This window comes from Tauraco erythrolophus, chromosome 1 (assembly GCF_009769465.1).
Source record: "Tauraco erythrolophus isolate bTauEry1 chromosome 1, bTauEry1.pri, whole genome shotgun sequence".
NCBI classification, from domain to species: Eukaryota; Metazoa; Chordata; class Aves; order Musophagiformes; family Musophagidae; genus Tauraco; species Tauraco erythrolophus.
The window spans coordinates 28,727,802-28,748,534 of NC_141465.1; the positions used below are offsets into that span (position 1 = coordinate 28,727,802).

At 41.6% G+C, this 20,733-nt stretch overlaps 1 protein-coding gene across 1 annotated transcript in view; it reads right to left on the reverse strand.

Annotated features, from left to right (window-relative positions):
- The window catches only part of APP (amyloid beta precursor protein), a 189,946-nt gene that overhangs the window by 138,549 nt on the left and 30,664 nt on the right, over window positions 1-20,733 (reverse strand). The window contains 2 exon segments of the mRNA XM_086631552.1: window positions 18,167-18,236; window positions 18,238-18,297. Of these exon segments, the coding sequence (XP_086487678.1) occupies window positions 18,167-18,236; window positions 18,238-18,297 (130 nt within the window).

Below are 20,733 nucleotides of genomic sequence, written 5' to 3' on the forward strand. Positions count from 1 at the left end.
AAGAATTTTGTACAGACTGTCATGTTTAAAACTTCGTTTTATTAGATATATTGCTTGGTCTCCACTGTCTCAGCAAAGCTTCAGACTACGTCTGCCTCACATGCGAGGGAGGTTCAACACGGGCCCCTCTCAGATGTGTCTGCTGGAGCAGGGAAGGTGCCTGAGTGCTTCCTGCAGTAAGGCCGTTCGAACTCGGAAATCTAAACTTGCCACGTAATAGAAAAGGGTCGAGTGAACTGACATCCCAGTTCAGCAAAACATGCACTTTGCTTTAAGCAGCACGTCAGAGAGTAAGTTTGGTCAAATGAGAGGCAATATCCGTGAGTTCTTCAGCAGGTTTTTCCACAAAGGTGCTTTTTTACCCAATTTAATCCCCAGCTACAGTCATCATGTGATAAACAGAAATCTTGACAGCATAATGGGAAATTCTACTAAAAAAAAACCCCAAAAATGAAAAAAAAATCCAAACAACAGAGTAGTTCTAGGCATCTGTGATGCTAGAAGTTACCATCTACTGATAACCAACTTCAAAGAAGAATGCTTGAGCATGAGGTGGCCCACATCTCCTGGTGTGGCGCACAGGTCAAAACACAAAATTCATACATTTTCCTGTGGGTATGCAGCCGACAACAGCAGGAGTTCTGCACAGCAAGCAACCTCAGAGACATCATGCAAGCCACATCACTGAAAGAGGAGAGGGGCACAAAGGGAAAGAGGTGGCACCTCGAGCACTCGGGAGGCTCAGCAAAGGCATCCTCCTCCTTCTCCAACACCATTAACAAAACTAGCTGGCCTCAGCAGAGCACATGCTATTTTAGAGCACATTTTTCTTAAGAGCTTTATGTCTGATAATGTACAAAAACCTCCTGTAAATTGATTCTATTGTAAAAGACCAGATAACAGTAATTGTACACAGCCAATTGCTCATACATAATAAAAATGGCATTAGAGTTTAACTTGAAATTACACCTTCGATTTTTATTAGAATTTAAAAGTTACTCTTGAAACACCTTGACATAGGAAACATTTTGTAAATTATGAGGGCAGTTACATAACTGAAAATTGAAATAAAACTTTACAGCTGCCTATCATTTTAGAGAGTTTAACAAAAGGAAAGTCGTATGAGACTTCAGTATTACTACTATATGATATGCCAAATTAACTTGGGAGATCTTTGTTAGTTGACAAAGGAGAACAAACAAAGTACCAAAAAGGTTCTGGGTAGACTGCAGAAAAAAATGTTAGATTAAGATTCAATCAAGTTTTAATCTAAAAAACCTTGTTTCCCACACTATCTGACAACAAAGTGACATACCAAAATATTTATGATTTACAGAACAGAGCAAAAGGGCATGTGGAGGGGAAGTTCACATCATAACTAGACTGAAGTTTGACTTTTTTATTTCCGAAAATCTGAAACAGGAAAAGAAACATTTATCACTGCAGTGCCCTAAAACAACAATACAACGATGACTGAGATTCACACTGTGTTTTCTATTTTCAAAGTCAATCCAGTATTTAAGAGTATAAAACCAAAGACAACTAGCAAAAAACACTCTGGGTAGCCAATGTTTCATAGGCTGCTGATGAGCACGGGAGCTTGCGTTTTCAAAAAACTGTGAATACTGTGAACGTTTTAGATTGGCTTAGACAAATCCAAGTCAATGTTCCTCTCCAAAAAGGGTGGCTCCATGTTCTCCTCTTCCTCAGCTGGTGTCCTGCCAGTGTTACCCGATCCGAGACCATGCCATCAGCAAGATCAGAGACCTGGGTGTTGAGACTCCCCTTACTAAAAGGCAATTTTGGGATTATTTATTTAGTTGGTTTGGCTCACCTTTCACCAGAACTGTTTGCCAACTGATGTTCGCTGAACTGAGACAAGCTGCAAGAGGACAGGCAGCAAAAGGACAAACCCAGACCCATCAGCCTCTTAATGATTCCTCCAACTCTGCTCCAGCAAAGCATTGATAGATGGCTATTGGCCTCCCTACAGCTGTACAGGCACCATCAGATGGAAACTCTGCCCAAAAGACTTAATTTTTTCCCAGATTAAAGAAAAATTAAATAATTCAATTCAAGCTTAGTCAGGTTATGAAACAGAAGTAACAAAAATTGCCTGGTACATAGGGAGCCAAACTTGAGGTCAATTACAGAACTTATAAGGGATTTCACTGTAAGAAGGAAATATTCATGAAGAATATTCATGAAGAATTTCACTTCCAGAAAGATACAAAAAGTCCATGGTACATAGAGGGAAGGAGTTCGCCTATCACATATTTAGTAGAGACTGAATAAACAAATCCCAGAAGACAGGTAAAAGGAAACAGCCCCAGATGTATACTCATGTGCATGCTTTTGATCATTTTTCATCATTAGTGTAAAGTGAAAGATGGGCTTTTCAGTCACAGGGCAGGATGCTCCTGTGTTAAGTATCATAAAAATGGTAAGACAGTCTTTTTCCCAAAGGGTCTGCAATCTCTGTTGGGTGGACTGGTTCTAAACAGCTGTAGTGAAAGGGAGCTGATCGTAATAACCTTGTTAACAGATTAAGAACAGTCATGAGGATAAGAGAATGACTTGACAAAATGACAAGATATTCAGAAATTGCATTGTAGGTTAAACTATAAGAAAAAGGTATGAAAACTCATCATATATAAAAACAGCTCAATGAAGAACAGCTAAGGAAAAAACTAAAATAAAAACTAGTCTCCTTCAAAGCACGGAAGATCAGACTTCCTTAGAAGCAGGCACTGCTTACGTATTCACCCAAGTACCTTCTGGAAAAAGAAGTAGAAGCTGGTATTACTACAGAGCCAAAATTAATTTGTGTTACCAGAATTAACTTTGATATCAAGTTGTTACGATTCAATTTTCTGTTGACCTAGTTGCAGTGATCTAATAGAAAAAAATAGGGTAATTTAAGTATTTTACACATCAAGAACTTACTGTCAAAGCCATTGGGAGTTAAAGATCAAACATTAATGCAAAAAGTAAAGAATTTCCCATAACCATGATCCTCATTTATTATCCCTAGCACATGTTTTTGCTATCTTTCAGCATTTCAAACTGAACAACTAGGAAGAATTTTAATGGCCAGGTTAAGTACATCAGCTTGAGTACAGAACTAAGAGACAAAACTCTTACCTGTGAATTCTGCATTTTTTTAGGCACATACAAAAAATTCCTTGGTGGAAACCAACAACAAAAATTCAGCATGTTAAGAAGAAAGATTACAACTGTAATTTTTTTTTGAAGTATAGGCATATGTTCTACTAAAACTGAAGTACTTTGTAGTAACTTCAGGCTAATATATTTAACTGGAACAAATTCCCCTTTAGGTTCCCTTAGTGATCATTAGGAAAATTCTCCATGTGATTCTGAACATACTAAAAAACTCTACTATTATTTCTCAACCCGGAGGTCAGTAAAGAATTTCAAAATGTCTGAATAAAGTTTAAATCCACGGCAAAAGGAAAATGCAGAACTGCTCATACATTCACTAATACAGACGAGACCACTCATGAGGAAAGACTATACTGTAATCAGTAAATCAGCAGTAATTCTTCAAGCTAATGAAGTATTAAAGCTATTAGCTTTATTTTTGTTAACAAGCAGGCTGTGGGTATTATTAAGTATTATGCTAGTATGATCTATGCATAAACAGATCAAGTCTAGGAAGTTTAAAACCAAACTGGTTTTAAATCCGGCTCTGCAGAACTGGATTTTTCACCTCCCCCTTGTAACTCCCCACCGCTGACATGTTCCTTCATTTTGAAACCAATGAAGGCAAAACCAGACACATACAGTCAAAATAGTTCCTTACAAAAAAATATACTACTGTTCCACTTCTTTTGGAAGACAGGTTGGATGGAGGGCTGCTCGTTGTAGTCTACTTGGCTTTCAGTTTTCAGGGCTGTGGACAAACCATGTGTCCAAATTTGAAAAGCTTCAAAAGCAGCACACTTTTTTTAAACCCCAAAACAAACAAACAAACAAAAAGGCATCAGAAGTAAGAACTGAGAGAATTTGGGACAGTTCTATTTAAAAAAAAACATCAAAACACCGATCAAATGCAACTGCACAAGAAAGTTTCTGTGTTTCTGTTGCCACTGATCCCATGACAAGCATACTAAAAACATTTTGCTTTTTCAATTTCAAGGAGAATCTAATATCTACATGGATTTGTCAAAACTGGAATTCCTAGATGGTTATTGGATGCTTTGTTCTTATGAATTACATATAACCAGTCTCAACTTACACCTTCCACTGCAGAAATTCTCCACAAGAAAATAAAACCCCCACATTTGAACACAAAATGTCTCCTGTTACAGTCTTTTTTAGCATCGACCACAAGTGTAAGCTTTCATATGAAAGAAGTAACCCAAAGAGAATTTCTGCTTGCATGATAAAGATGCCTGTGCCTGTGGGTAAGAGACTGGAAGTGTTGAAGCATGTTTGACCTTCAAATGTCAGCATGTTCATCTTGCAAAGATTTCGGATGTTTGCACAAGCATGAAGTGCTGTAACTCTTTCCCTAGGGACACACTCCGAGTGCCGCGATCCATCCAGTGAGAAGACGGCTGGTGTCATCCCAATACAGTTCTGCGGATGCTGCCCTGCAGCCCATGAATCCCAGCTTGCCATTTTGTGTGAACGCTGCCAGGTACGAGGCCAGTCAACATGATGCCGTACCTCTCCTTCATCTCAAGATCGTCAGCAACAAGGTCTGATGAACGAACATGTGCTAGACCTGAGCGACTTCCAGCACAGCCCCGTAATGCTGCCATGTCTCCCCTTGCCGGTTATGGATAATTCATCCTTTGAGGGCAGATAATGCTGAGGTGCTATGCTGTCACTTCCTAAGTACTAGCTTTATCAGTCCTCTTTGCCTGAAGGGTAATGTGCCCTAAATGAGAAATACTTTACTGAAAAATAACCAAGTTATTTCCTACTCTTACTGAAAGTCATTTTGCAAATGCTTTTCCAAGGTTACAGATGAGCCCTTTGAAACAAATTTTCCCCAGAAGCCAGGCTATCCACTAAGGATGAGAATGTAAGGGCATATTTATGAGCAAATGTCTAAAGTTTCTTAATGAAGGACAAAGTATCTTTCCCAGAAAACCACTGAAGCCATTAAATACAGGGATTTTTGCCTGCCTGAATTAAGAAGGCAATATGAAGATTAATTCATACCAGCGCTTTGATAACAAAAACCAAAGAGATAGACTGTTGATTATAGTACATATATAATTTGTTAACCATAGTAAGAAAATAGAAAAAATAAGAACCATTTTACTGTGCTACTTAAAAAAACAACACATTTTTCATGAAAAGTAATTCTGATGTCTTGGTGGAAGTATTGTGACATAAAAGAACCACCAAATCTAGAAGCCACTTTAGAACTTAAATTCAAAGTGATAGACCTTTAATGCAAGGCCACCTCTAAATTACATGGGCACAATCACACTATGGAAAGTAATGAAAAAAACAACATGGACACAGCGTACAACTCAAGGTGTGCAATAACAGCTTTTGTCCAGAGGCTGCTTATACCCTCGTTTCATGCAATGAGAGGTGATTCAGCTGCTCCCAGACCCAAGGGGATCTAGAAGCAGTAACAGACATAACTCAATGATAAAACCCAAGGCACCGCCCTCAGCGTTCCCAAGGAATTCACCCATTTGCTTATGCACAAAGTAACGGTCAAGTAGAATCACCACCTTGCTTGCTATTTGCTGCGCACACGAGATAAAGGACAGCACAGCCTCAGTCAAGAAACAGGTATTTAAAAAGCACATCACAAACCTAACCTGCTCCCTCAAAAGACTTGAGAAATGCAGTTTCAACAGCATGACTCACAACCAAGAGGCTCTGTCCCAAAGTTCTGCCCATTACCACCACTTTTCCTCCTTGGGATTTCAGAACTCGAAACATTGTTATTCTGTGTTTACTTGTTTTGTTCAAGTTGCAATGCTGGATTTGATGCACAGGAAGAACAAAGCCAGCACTTAAGAGACTGTTCTTCCATCTTGCCTACCAGATAATGAATTGCAAACAAAGACTAAAAAATTTTCAGCTCATCCAATGTTAGAAGTCACATACAGGATAGAAATACCGGGGGGGGGGGGGGGGGGGGGAGGGGGGGGGGGAATAATATCTTAAAATCATAGAACAGTTTGGGTTGGAAGAGACGTTTAAAGGTCATCTAGTTCAACCCCACTGCAATGAACAGAGACATCTTCAACTAAATCAGGTTGCTCAGAGGACCATCCAGCCTGACCTTCAACACTGCCAGGCACAGGGCATCCACGACTTCTCCAGGTAACCTGTTCCAGTGCCTCACCACCCTCAGAGTGAAGAATTTCTTCCCTAGATCTAATCAAAATCTACCCTCTTTCAGTCTAAAACCATTACCCTTGTCCGATCTCAACAGGCCCTACTAAAAAGTTTGTCCTCATCTTTCCTATAAGCCTGCTTTAAACAATGAAAGGCTGCAGTAAGGTCTCCCTTGAGCCTTCTCCAGGCTGAACAACCCCAACTCTCTCAGCCTGTCTTCATAGCAGAGGTGCTCCAGTCCTCTGTTCATCTTCATGGTCCTCCTCTGGACCCACTCCAACAGGTCTGTATCTTTCTGTCCCTCAGGTGTGTCAACTGCACCACTCAGCTTGGTGTTGTCTGCAAACTTGATGAGACTGCACTCGATCCCACTGTCTATGTCACTGATGTAGAGATTAAACAGCACTGGTCCCAATATGGACCCCTGAGGGACACCACTTATCACCAGTCTCTATCTGGACATTGAGCTGTTGACCACTACCCTCTGGAGGCAACCATCCAAACAATTTCTCATCCACCAAACAGTCCGTCCATCAAATCCCTGCATCCCTGATTTAAAGAGAAGGACGTTGCGGGCGACCACGTTAAAGGCCTTACAGAAGTCCAGATAGATGACATCTGTAGCTCTTCCCTTGTCCATGACTCCAGTCACAGGATTCATCTCATCAAGTTTCAGTAATAGCAACCTGGTTCTTAAATCTTAAGGATTTAAGGTGTGGGTGTTTGTTGGTGTTTTTATTTGTTTAAAATAAGAATTAAATACAGCTGTAAGGAAACATGGAATCACAGATCTCAATTTTTCACTGAAAAAGGGAAATCAAAGACCATTTAAAACATTCATCAGATACCACCAATGAGGAAACCACTGACCGTTTCTGTTACACAACACAAAGCCATCTTAGTTTAGCTAAGCTTTAAGTAGAATTATCTCACAGCAGTTAGGTCATCTGTCAAACAGAGCAACAGGATCTTCCTTCAACACAAATGAAGCAACATCAAAAATAACTCTCAGTCTGTGTCTGTAACAGTCATAACCGAGACGGCTTTAATAAAGCAAATTTTATTGCAATTTGTTGAAAATAAAACATAAAATAGAAGTTAAGTTGAGGCAACTATATCTTTCTTTACATCTGATGAAGCACTGACAGGTATGCACAAACACCTTGCACAAACACCTTACCACTGAGAACGCAGAGCACGTTTTTGCTGTGACAGAAGCGTATGCTTTCTCCTCCTAAGTGCTACCTTGCATCTGTGCTAGAATAGACTGATCTCATTGCTCCCAGGAAAGATCACAGGGTGTCTATCTGCCTGGCTCAGGCAGCATCAAGACAGATGTGAAATGAGATGACAGAAGATGCATGGTAGGGCTGGGAAGTAGACACAAGTAAGACTGGCTTGGATAGCAGATGCTAAGAGGAAGCAGAAGAGGACATGCTGAGAGGAGGAGAAGGATGCCAAGCTTGGAAGAGGATTACTCAGCAGGAAAGGAGAGGTGAAGAAACAGCAGTGCCGGGGGCAAGGAGACTTGAGTGGAATGGTGATGGACAAGACAGTAGGGCCTGGGGAGCCAAAGAAGGGAGCAATGCTGGAAGACTTGGAATGAGGGACTTGGTAAGAAGAGCAAGACGGGGCAGCAGCCCTCAGATACAGAAAAGCAGGAAAGCAACAGGTTAGAGGGGACAGGGCTAAGAAGTCTGATGATAAGCACTCTTTGATACAGGAAAGGAACCCACATAAGCATAGGAAAGCCTATCTCAGTCCAAGATATCCTTTTGGCTCAAGTGGTCAACAGCAAGTACCTACAACGCAACATCAAAAAAGGGTGTAAAGTGTAGAAGACCATGTGGCAGTATTTCCCCAAGACAATGTTTCACCACCACCTCCAAAGACACAAGACTAAGCTCCCTAACACCTGATGAGCTACCCTGCAGTGAATTGTCCTGTTGGACTTCGAACCAGCATCCACCAGACTCTGTGGCAGAGGGATGAGGAGCTCATATACACTGTGCAACAAAACATACAACTATACAATGACTCCTGCTTGCCTGGTCAAGCCTGCTGGTCTCATCTGATAACCCGAGGTCTCATTGTGAAAGATAAGGTGAATGACCATTCCTCATCCATCCTCTCCAAGATACTCCTGACTCTGCAGAGCACTGTCAGACCCTCCAGGTATCTTCCTTTCTATGCTGAAAAGTTCTGGTCTATTGTGTCATTTCTTCTATGGTAGCCACGTCATACTTCGAGCACTCACCATCACTGTTTAAACTCTTCAATTTCTACTATATACTACTTATAAGGAAGATCAGAACTGCACACAGTGTTCACAAATGAAGGTAAGTCCATAATTGACACAGTGGTACAGTTATGTTCTGTCTTGTTCCCCATTCCTTTCCTAATAACCCCTAACATTGCATCGCACTCATGAATCTTTGTTTTCACAGAGCTATTAATACCCAAGGTCTCAGTCCCAAGAAGTCAGAGGCTACTCTCAGTATCACCATATACACTAAGGTAAGATTAATTTATTTTGTGCTTCTCCCATGTACACTGCCTTTAGTACACCAATTTTTGCCTGCCATTTTACCTCCAGTCAATCAGTACCAAAAATCCATCAGAAATTCTTCACAGTTTGCCTTCATTAATTCTACCCAGAAAAACTTAATGTCATCAAATGGGTCACCTCACGATTTACCCTCTTTTCCAAGTCACAAATACTTTAATGTCGCAGGCACAAGAACTAATCCCTTGAGATTCTACTGGTGACCTTTCTCCACCTTGAGGATGGACCATTAATTCCTGCCTTTTTTTATCTTTCTCCTTATTTAGCCATATAAGAGTTTTCTCTTCTATTCCATGGTAGATTAATTTCTTTAATAGCTTCAGGTAATGGACCTTGTTAAATTTCTTTTGAGGAATCAAAGTAGACACACTATCTATTTGCCTACCTACTCCTTTAAAAAAAAAAACCCAAGAGAGTCTCTTTCTCAATATTATACTCACTGACAAGTCCAATATTCCTAGGTGTTCAGCACTTCAAAAAGCACCACCAGCATTCCCAGACAGGCTTACTGAAATGCGTTTCCAGGATCTTCCCCAGCACCTTTTAGAAATATCCAGTGATTCCCACAACTAACTCCTCCTTTGCAGTTAACAACTGCACAAAATCTGTTGGCAACGTTCAATCCTTCTCCGAGACCAGAATGCATTTAGGAGGAGATCTTCACAGTGCTTTCAGCTAGGTAACAGAAATCTGTGGGAAGATGCTCCATATGCAAATCAATTTAATGATATGTGGTAAGATGTACACTTCCTTTCTCTCCCTCTGCCCAACTCTCCTTCCTAAAAGGCTAAGCAAACAGCACATTTAATTAGCAGAATTCTCCCACTGCAAAATTAAGTACTGTATGTTGAAGGAAACACCAAAAAAAAAGGATAAATCAGCTCTGTGGCACCACAAGACACTCGGATGAAAAGTTCCTGGATTGTCTGTTCCAAAAGCTGGATGTGTACAATGAACAAGCTATGAAAGTTATGCAGTGGCTTCATGCATTACTCACAAGGTTGCATGCATGTGTGAACACACGCTTCTATCGAAACCAACACACGTATATGCTTCATAAAGAATCCTCGTATGCACACACACATTTCGAGTGCTTTATCACTTGGAACCCAACTACCAACAGATACTTCAGGTTTTGAAACTTCTCCCCAGCCTCCTTCCCACCTTCCAGCTATAAACTCGGGATGATGCTTGTCACCTCACGACCTTTATGAAACTAAACCTGTGTCTCCAAAGTGCGCGGGTAAAGTTAGAGAAACTTCTAAGAGGAAAATTATTTTTGTCTTCAGGTAGGATTTGAGTGGCGAGCAGTAACTATGGCTGTGAGAGAGGTCCGAAGAACACATGGAATTACTCGTTCAGGCGCAGACAGCAGGGCAGGGCAGGCAGAAGGGGTCGCCCCGCAATTGCAGTCTCCCTGGTACCCACTGCACAGGAGGGGTTGAACTATGGTCAGGAGGCCACCTTAGCTTCCCCTTTTCCTAATTTTTGAGCTCTTTTAACCTTATTAATACTCTTCCAGCACTACTTTTTGTGGTTAACTCATTTTATATAAAGCACTGCAGAAAAAGCAGGAACATGCTGCTTTTAATCCCTGACACACTCAGATAACCTGGACAGAGTTAGAAGAGACAGAAAACTTAGTCCAGGTAGCATTGGCTGTCCGAACAGAAAACTGAAGTATCTTTTCAAGCTCCTAAACATAAAAAAAAAAAAAAAAGAGAGAGAGAGAAAAGAAAGAAACAGTATTTACTACAACTTGTAATGCTGTCTTTAATAGACAGCTATGAAGACTTTCAAATGTCAGTGACCGCTTCCTGTGAGCTGCTCCTGAAGTGCGTACACCACCTGTCCTGGTTTCTTTTGTCTATTGTAAAGAGACAAATAAGCCTCTCATTTTCAATTTTTACCTATAAGGAATTCTTTCACTGCTTGAGGATTACATCTGCAGAGCTGCTATGTTCAAGGTCTCAAAAAGTTTTTCTGTTTTGACCTGTTTCACAAATCCTTTTCTTATGAAAACCTTACTGCAGTCACCAAACAAGTAAAACATATGTACACTCTAAAAATGCACAGAAATATACAAGTGCAGATTTATTTCTTCTGGGTTTATTATACAAAAATAAGATGTTTTATGTTTACTCTTAGTCATACATAAAGGCACATTCTGGTCACCACCAGAATGCTAATTTTACTTTATCTCCTCACTTCAAGGTTTCCACGCCTTCAGCTAGGATTTGGCTAAACCAACAGCTGAACCGATGTTCAGCTCAAGTGAGGAGGTGGAAGCCTCCAGAAACAGATTCGTGACTGTCTGAGGAAGTTTTTGTGCTACTGGTGGGTGATCTCATTCAGGATTTCTCTGCCCACTCCCCACCTCTTCCTCCAGCTGATGATATTTTGTCCCCTGCCACACGCCAAAGGCCACTTTAATGGTTTATACAGTTCTGCTCTGCCAAGAAAATACTTGGGAAGACACAGCTACAAATCACAAGGCAATACAGCTACTTAGAATTATAACAAAAGGATACACTCGTCGTTGTTTCTACGAGTGATCAGTAACCCAAACTTAACAGTCACTTTCTCCTCTATTACGGAAGCTGACCATAAAATTTGGGCCAACAGAGTTCAGGTATATACAGAAAACCATTCCTATTCAGTGAAGCTTGTCAGGACATGCTCTCAATTACACCACTGCACAGAAGTACATTTAAGAACATACTTGATGAATTGAGGCCCTAAAAGCTTGCTGCAATTAGCTCAGCTGTGAGGATGCAGAAAATGAGAAAACTCTGACCGCCAGCACAACGCTGAAGAGCTGCCGGCATGCAGCCAAGCGTGGTTTTGGACCTGGGCAGGGACCTGGCTAAGGAGCACCTGCCAAGGCTTTGCTGCAGTGGAAGGAAGCCACTGTGTCAGAACACCTTGTTATCCCTGCAGCGCTTGCAGTTTCACAAAAAAACGTACCTAGCCTGTGCAGGCAGGGCTTTCTCACCCGCCCGCCAGCACTATACCAAAAATACCATAGTAGGTAGGAATATTGTCTGTGAGGGAGTAATGAAGAGAGACAATCTATTTCTCCCAATGAATAGTTGTGCCTTGGATTTCTCTACCCATGGTTTCCTCACTAAGCAATTCAGGTTGTCAATCTTCTTGGAGATCCTCTCCTTCCTCCCAGCTCATGCTGTCAGAAAAAACTAGACATGATGTAGTTGTGTAGGCTGAAACTAAGTGCGTTTTTTTTTTTTTTTTTATTTTAGGAAAAAGAGTGTGGTGTGAGGCTTGTCTGCATCACTCACATGGCTGAGTGGAGACTGAGGCAAGCTGGAGGCAGAGGACTAAACTAGCAGGGACAGGAAAACTCCGAGACAATTATTTAATGTCATTCTGTTGATTAGGCACTGCATGGAAAAGCCAGTGGAAAGTGCTTCCAAAGTATCTGGAGGAGAAGCTTTGCAATTGCAGTCAGAAATAGGTGCACTAGACAGTGAGCTGAGAGGAAAAAAAGATAGCAAGTACTGCCGTGTAGCAGAAATAAAACAGGCATTTCACATGCTTGTGTGAAAAAAACCCACAGTTAAATTGCAAGTAAACTACCAGATGAACCAAGAGAACTGTCAATTACAATATCTCTACTTAAATGATTCATTCCAGGCATAATCTTGGCGTTTTCTTCGGTCTAATTGGCTAGGCATGCATACCAAAACTGAAGTACGCCTTTTCTTCTGACATCAACAAGTGGATAACTTTATGAGCTGTTGCAGTAATAAAGCATGACAAGTTAATAAATATTTTCAAAGATGTTTTTGTTAAAACCAGAAACAGAAGCCAGCTTTTCACTACATAACCAAACAGCAAAATATACTTGTCATATAACCTAATCCACTTGTTTATGAACAAATGATTGCAAGTAATCATGTTTTGATTGACAGAGGCTACATACATAATGATATTCCAATACATCTGGATCCTTCAAACGCTGCCTGAATACAGTGCTTAGCAGTACACATTAAGGGATAACAAAACAGAGTCATATGTCAGTATGCCAGCAAGCACTTTAAGCAGCGCAGTTAATCAACGCCCTGGTAATTCCTCTTCACCCCACCTCGCAGTTGTTTGTCTGCCATGCCCACAGATCGCTCCACGGACGTTGGCATAATTTAGCTTCTCCTCTCTCTCTCTCTCCCTCCCCCCAGGGCTATGGTGCACGAGGAGCAGCAAGGCTGGGGTGTATTTCACCAAGAGTAAATGAAATGTCATCTATTCAGAAAAGGATAGGCATACGTTTATCCAAGGTATTCAGAGAATCATGGCACTAGGAGAAGGATGCCCGCTCCCGCTGCCAGCTGGGAACACGGAGTGAATTACCTCATTTCACAGCCCACACTGCACAAATTTGCCAGCTGCTTTTCCTCAGGCAAGAACTGAAGAGAGGAGAGAGCAAACAAGAACCGCTTATTGCCCATGCTGCCCCATGACAGGCAGAAATCCTGCCCTCCTGCTGCAGCCGCTGGCAGATCTCCCCCCGATGTTAATGAGGCCAAGTTTGCGGCCAGGATGTTTTGCAGAACAGTTCCCATAAAATGAAGTGGAAATCAAGGGCTTCTGGGCACTGCCTGATGAATCCCTGCAGCCTGTGCCCCACAGCAAGCTTGCTGTCGCCATCTGGGAGGGCTCAGACTTAAAAGCACCTGCTTTTTGCATGCTGCAGGTGTGACGATGCCAGCACGCACACCCAACACCGTCCCAGGGAAGCGCTGCAGATCTTCACACTTCTGCCAGCACATCTCAATGGCTCATCATCTTCGCCTGAGCACCGAAAACACATTTGTGGCTCTATGTCAAGCAGCACACTCCTCACTCAAATAGCATAATTTAACCCTTTAATCTTTGTATTACTGAAAAAAAAACCCAAACAACTCAAATCCCAGATTATTTTTTTCCCTTCAAGACAGCAGTCTGACACCATCATTCAAGACACCTAAATATCCATCTAGATTCCTATTTCTGTCATAAGGTGCCTAACAGAGCTCTGAGCTGTAATAACCACACACTGGAAAATGTCATTTTCTAAAAGTAAGAAGATAATAATAGAGATAGTTTCAAGGTAAATGCTTGCAGTATGTTCAGAAAGGTTAACTAAAATTTACTCAACAATTTTCTTTTCACAAGAAGCTTCCTGTCTTCAACAAACTGAAACTGTACAGTAGTCCCCTGTGTCCCTGGAAGCATGCAGTGAGTACATCGGTAAATCAGATTTATTGCACGAGAACGTTTTCTCAAAGCTTGCAGTTTTAAGAATATTGCAAAGCCCTGCACACAGGCACAAAACCGTACTTAAAACTAAATTAAACTAGTAGAGCTCTTCCTCTTTAGGTTCAATTAGAACATTGCGGGGGGCAGGGTAGGGGGGCATATTTATGCAGTCACTCCAAAGACACATGTCTGACTCAAATAAGAGGCTTTCATTTTGGCTTGTTTAAATTATTGCTTTTATGCTTTAGTGTATCCACTTAAGAAAGCAAAATATGAAGCTGTGTAACCTAATAAATCTGATCAATATTACTAAAGCATACTGCTAGAAATAGCTGCAGTAACTACCATCATGCCTGAGTCTCAGAGAAAAAACTAATGGAGCAGCCAAGTGCTGTAGCAATATGCTCCCTACACGTCTCAAAGCCTCAGCTGAAGACAGGGATGCAAATGGACTGTGAAGATGCTCTGGCCTGAAAGCAGACACATTTCTGTCACTCACTGTTTCTCGCCTCTGTGCAAAACAAATGTCAAGATGGAAGAAACTATAAGCTGACTCAAGATACTGAAAGTGATTGTCACAGCAAAGTAAAATTTGTAAGACACAACCCTGCAATCAGCTGCCCACTGCCAAACTTTATTTTGGCATCTTAATTCTTACCAGAGTCAATGGATTCAACAGTGGTCTACACCAAGGGTCTATTTGCACTAAAATTACTGAGGAATGGGCACTGCCAGTGCCCGACTTCTGAAACTGTCCCCTAGCAGCTACCACACCAAGGCTAGGAGGCACATGCAGAGCCGAGAGGCACAATCCAGCTTCTAAAAAAAAATTATCTTTTAAGATTTAAGAAGTATTAGCAGGCGACAAAGAAGGACAAAAAAAAAAAGCTCTCAGGACTGATTAACTCTGTAAAAATATGATTTAAGAAAAGTATTCCAAGAAAAAAAGCTCTCAGGACTTCTTAACTCTGTAAAAAATAAGATGTAGGAAAAAGTATTCCAAGACACATATAATACTGCTTATGGTGATAATTAATAAAATCAGTATCCCCATATCGAGCTGTCTGTGCAGGCTACAAGATTAGTTACCAAAATGAAAAAAAACAAACAACATGATATTGCATAAAATTATTAAAAAAGAAAATCTGTCAAAGCCATGAGACACTGACAGACTGAATTCAATCACCTCCCTGCCTCCAATCTATCCCCTTGACATACAAGGCAGCAAGAGTGTTCAATGTATTTTACCACAACTTTATACTACAGAAAATCAAATAAATAAAATAAATAAATTAAAAGGGTAACTGCCCAACAGGAAAAGTAAATAAACAGTCTTTGTTAAAAACCCCAAACTACGCTTTTTCTTTTTTTTTTTCCTTCAAGGCTTCCTCTCATTTCAGAGGATCTGTTCATCTTGTGACCAGCTTCACCACTATGAAGGCAGCGAGCCAAAAGGAGAGGACAACGTGGGCTGCTAGCAACAGATGAGCACCAAGCTGCTGGGTACTAAGCAAGACAACTTCCCCTGATGGGCTGTACTCCCAGCCTCACATGTGAGAAAACGACTCACTCCTCCAGCCTCCTTCTCTAATGCACTTTCACCACACTCAAGAAAGTCCAACTTTAACCACACACAACAAGCAGGGGGCTGGTTGATGGAGAAATGACAGATAATGGCCATGTTCACCATCTCTCCTCCAGCAGAAGTAATTATGTGGCCACTCTTCTCACAGTAAGCTCTTGGGAACACCAGTATCTAAGGCTTTTATTTCCATTACTTTTATTCTAGTCAGAGTCAAAAGATGAATGGCAGCATAGGAGAAGGATGACAAACACAAATGCAGGCAGATACAACTGCATAAGCCTCTATTACAAGGAAATCAGACAAAAAATAGCATATGGGGGGATTTTAAAATATAAAATAGGAGCTTAGGGCAAAGCATTAATGGGCATGAGGTGCTTAAATGTCTTAAATTTTTGCCTCCAGCAAGCAAAGCCTACCTTGCTACGTAAGATAGCACACATTCAATTCCTGATAATTTTTCATTCAAAATCGCAACTCAGGAAAGACACCTTAAAAGTCCAAGTCCAGTTCCTCATTCCTGCAGGGAACCGCATATAATCCTGTTCATAAATTTATAAACTTCTTTAAATTACTAGACTTATTCCTTTTACCAGAGACTCTTGGAGCTCCTTAACCTGCAGAAACTTTTTATGAGTTCTAGATTAAATTTATTCATGGCCAATTTATATTCATTTGCTCTTGCGATGACATTGTCTTTTATCTTAAATTAGGTTCTAAGTTCTCCAGGGCACAGACCAAATCTACATAAGTATAACGTCCTGAGCATAATAGTTCTCTGATTGTAATCCTGAGCTTTGCTTATGATGACAATACAATAAATAATCAAAAATTAGTTTTTATAGTTCCACTAGTCTGATCTTTTTCCACCACATCTTTAATTACTGTAAGTGGACTCACATAGAATCTGATCAAATATATCATGACGAAGCTAGGTGAGACTGCAGTTCTGTCCCACTTCTGACAAGTTGCTTATCCAGCTCTGCAATTATATCAACAGTACAAGCTGATGTTTTTATCTTGACTGGGGAAAACTAAAGAAATACAGCAACAAATAAGTAGAAAGCATGTCACTTTTAGCATTAAAACTTTTGGTGGAAGTGACCAATTCAACTCATATAGAAGTCTGGAAAACACACAATAAGTAGTAGGTTCCTCCTTGCAGTCAGGATTCGTATTACTAAAGGTAGGTCCTTCCCTCCGCCAAAAGCCTTGAATTGGGTTCTCCTTGAACACTTTTTCTCAGCATAAACTAGTCATCCTTACCTGCAGTAGCATCAGCAATGATATATTGCAAGTCTAGAAACACCTATTTCATATCCATACAAACATCAGCTCTGGAAACTCTACTGAAAAATAAATTTCCCCAATACTTCTTGGTATAGGTTTTGCACATCTGCTGCTTTGGCACCTTTGACCATAGTGGTAGCATACTTGTTAGTTACCCTGCAGTCCTATCTGTTAGCTGGCATACTCACTGCCTGAGCACCAGGCAGAGCGTGCCATGTGTTTTACCTATTCTGCACAAAGGAACAAAAATTCTAAAAGTCTGCATATTTTCTGGATTTCTTTCATTATTTATTTCATTGAATAACTGGCCTGATTTGCTTCCACATGACATTTTAGCTGCCTTTGCTTAGTAGGAAAGCAAGTTCCAACTTTGAGTTCCAGCATTTAAACATGAAACTAGGCAGCCAATTATCACAATTCAAATAGCACCAGTAAAGCAACATATTTAAATAACTCTTGGAATAATCTCAAGAAAATGTTGTGCCTAGAATGTTAATAAAAACAACAAGAAATATGATTTCTGTTTTCTGAATGCTGACAGAAGGCTAACAGAGAAGTAAAGGTTAACAAAAAAAATGAAGGACAATCTCCCTTTTAAATTGGTGAATCCATTCAAAGCATGAAGGACAGAGAAGAGAATAGCAAGCAACTGCTACAAAAATAAAGTTGCAGAAGAAACAGAGGACTTTCCAATCTAGCTCTTGCTTGCTTTCAGTAAAAGCAGATTCCCATCGTCTTTCACAGTAAGAGACAAAGTACTAGATATTCAAAAAATAATAGTGGGAAAAGGAAGTATTTATTTATGGAAAAGATGGTGAGCTTATAAGCCAAGAACTGTAAACTGGGCAAACACATGCATGTCTATAGGCAGGAAAAGAGGGGAGAGGACAGATAATGACAAAAATTGGGGGAGTAAGCAAAAGCCTGGTTTGCAAGTTGCTCATGCAAATAGCACTGGAAAGAGCAAGAGTTATTTTCTCTCTAGTTAATGCAGTTCCAAAGGATTGAAAACTGGACAAAACCCACCTCAGAGAAGATGATAATACAGAGACGTAAAATATATTTATTTAATCTTTTTCATGAAGAGACTGAAACACCAAAGAGCAGGAAAAAAACAGACAAACTCAGTCACTCACCCAAACACCTGTAGGGAACCACAATATGTGGGTGACCGTTGCACTGCTTCCATCCCCTCTTGCACCAGTTTCTGGATCGTAACTGGCTGGTTGGCCTCGACAACATTGGTGATTTGTAATTCAGGATAGACCTAGCATTAAAAGTATAAAAAAGACAAATGTTAGCACGAGTATGCACTCCAGGTCATGCAGTATTGTTACGGGTGTTCGTAACATGGATATCACAACACGATACTCATTTTCCTATCTTCCCCTCTACTGCTGCTGTGTATTATATTTACTTTATGTATGAGCATGTGCACTTACCTGAAAAGCTGGTGTGTTTGTTCATCAGTAAAAACATATGGCTGTCAGCTCAGAATACCATGGTAGTAAAAGCTGGCTGCCAAAATATCCCTTGCCCAGTTATAGTTAAACAAGCGTTTCATGGTTGACTAAAATACTCTCTCCTCCATGTCCAGGCTATCACTTCCCTTGCAAAACTTCATATACTGGGCCTAATCTCCACATATCTAAAATTCATATCATGCCTTTATGTTTATCTCAATCATTTTAACAAACATCATAATTCTTTGCCACTGTAGTCTGCACAGTATTAACAGTCTGTTGAATCAGTTATTCATATTTAGGTTTACATCACCAATGTAAACCTCTTTCCAACTTCCTGAAATTGCTGAAATCAAAATCCAATCTGGTCTTCGTACTACAATACACTTCTACACCCACAACTATGCCACCAGCAAACTGGATGATCAGCAAGCCGTAAGTTTGATCAAGGTACATATTTGGCTTTTTATCTCCCTCAGTCCCTTTATCCCACCTCTCTTTTTTAATTTTGCTGTCAGTAATGGCTTGTCTGGTCTCTTTTGCCAAGGATGGGTCTTAGCCACTGACCTTTTGTGTAGACCCACCTCCCAGTCACCTTCTACTAGTGCATCTACGTATGCATTTCAGTTCATTGGGAGCACAATACCTCACACGCCGCTGCATTTCACACTTTGGAGGGGTTTCAGAACATGCAAACATGATTCCTCGTGGATAAACTGAATGGGAAGATATACTCTGTGGATGGTTAGTCCATGTCACCAGGCTAGAGCTAACCAAAGCAAAGCCTGCAAAGCGTGCCCAGCATGGACGCTCAGCCCCTGCTACCTCACTCCACACTCCCAGCTCTCTCATCACACCACGCCGTTTGCTAGCACAGCCTATGGATGGCTCTCGCTTGGATCTTCAGATGCACAATCTGATCAGTCTTAACATCTGTTATGGTTTGAAGTGGGGGCGGAGGTCCGGGTGGCAGAAGCTGCCCATCAGACCGGACTCCCGTCCCCCTTGGGGCTTGAGCCAATCGGCGCCTCTGCGAATTGCCCTATTTACGTCGGACAAAGGAACCGGAAAGGTGTGTGCCTGTGCCCAGGAGCAAGGAGATGGGAGGGGGCACGGCCCCCGCTCCCGGCCGGGCCGGGCCCAATGCCCGCCCCGTCGAGGATGGCGGCGGCGGAGCCGCTTGGGGAACTCGGGGAGAGCCCCGCTGCGGGGCGCCCACCGGGCCGAGTTCACCCAGACAGGACTGAAATCTATGAGAAACGGCCACACAGATAAAAGGTCAGTGAAGATGGAACGGAACAACGTGTGCCGCGGCTGAGTCCCCCTTGCCAGCAGCCCCTTTGCAAACAGTCTTCGGTGGAGCAAGCAGAGACCCACTCGCAACCAGTGGATGACCCACGTCGGGAAGAGATGCCTGAGCCTGAGACTATTGTGAATCAATGGGCACAGGTAGAGACACATTTACGCATTTTACGCATTCAGAGTCTGTACGGAGACGCATTTAAGGTCGACATGACGACCCACGCCGGAGCACATTTAAAGTTTATTGATGACCCATGCCAGAGCGAGTGGCTACAGCTCCTTAAAAGCCCAGGACTGGTAAGCCCGCACTTGGGCAAATCCGATGGGGTAGGATTGCCCCCCAGCGGGTAGGATTCACGCTTTCGCCGTGAGTAGGGGATCCACTGGAGCAAGGGACAATGGTGTAAGGACTCCTTTTCCTTAAGAGAAGCGGCAAGTAACCAACTTGGAATGAACTGACCTGCGCTCCCCCATTCCCTGCCCCCTGTGCCGCTGGGGGAGAGTAGAGTCGGGAAGAAGCAGCAAAAGGGGGGGGGGGGGAGTGGTGTTGTTTCAAGACCTGGCCTTGTTTCTTGTTATTCTCTCAAGTAACCGTTTTTGTGTGCTTTTCTCTTTTGTAGGTCGCTGTTAATAAATAGTTTTGCATTAAGAAAAAGCCTCTTTGCCCGGGAACCGTGGTTGGTGGGTGCTCCTCTGTTCCGGTCTCGATCCTCAGCTCTTTTATTACACTTTTCTCTCCTCTCCATTTTACTGGACTGGGAGAGCTGCGTGGGTTTGGTTGCCGGACTCAGCCTAACCCACGACACATCAAACGTAGATGGGACTAATTTTCCTCTGCCTTTCCTCAAGCAAACCTTACTAATTTCCGAGCCTATCTGAGAATTAGGTGCACTGAAAACTACAGTCTACCATACCTATCAGCAGAAAAGAAAAACCAG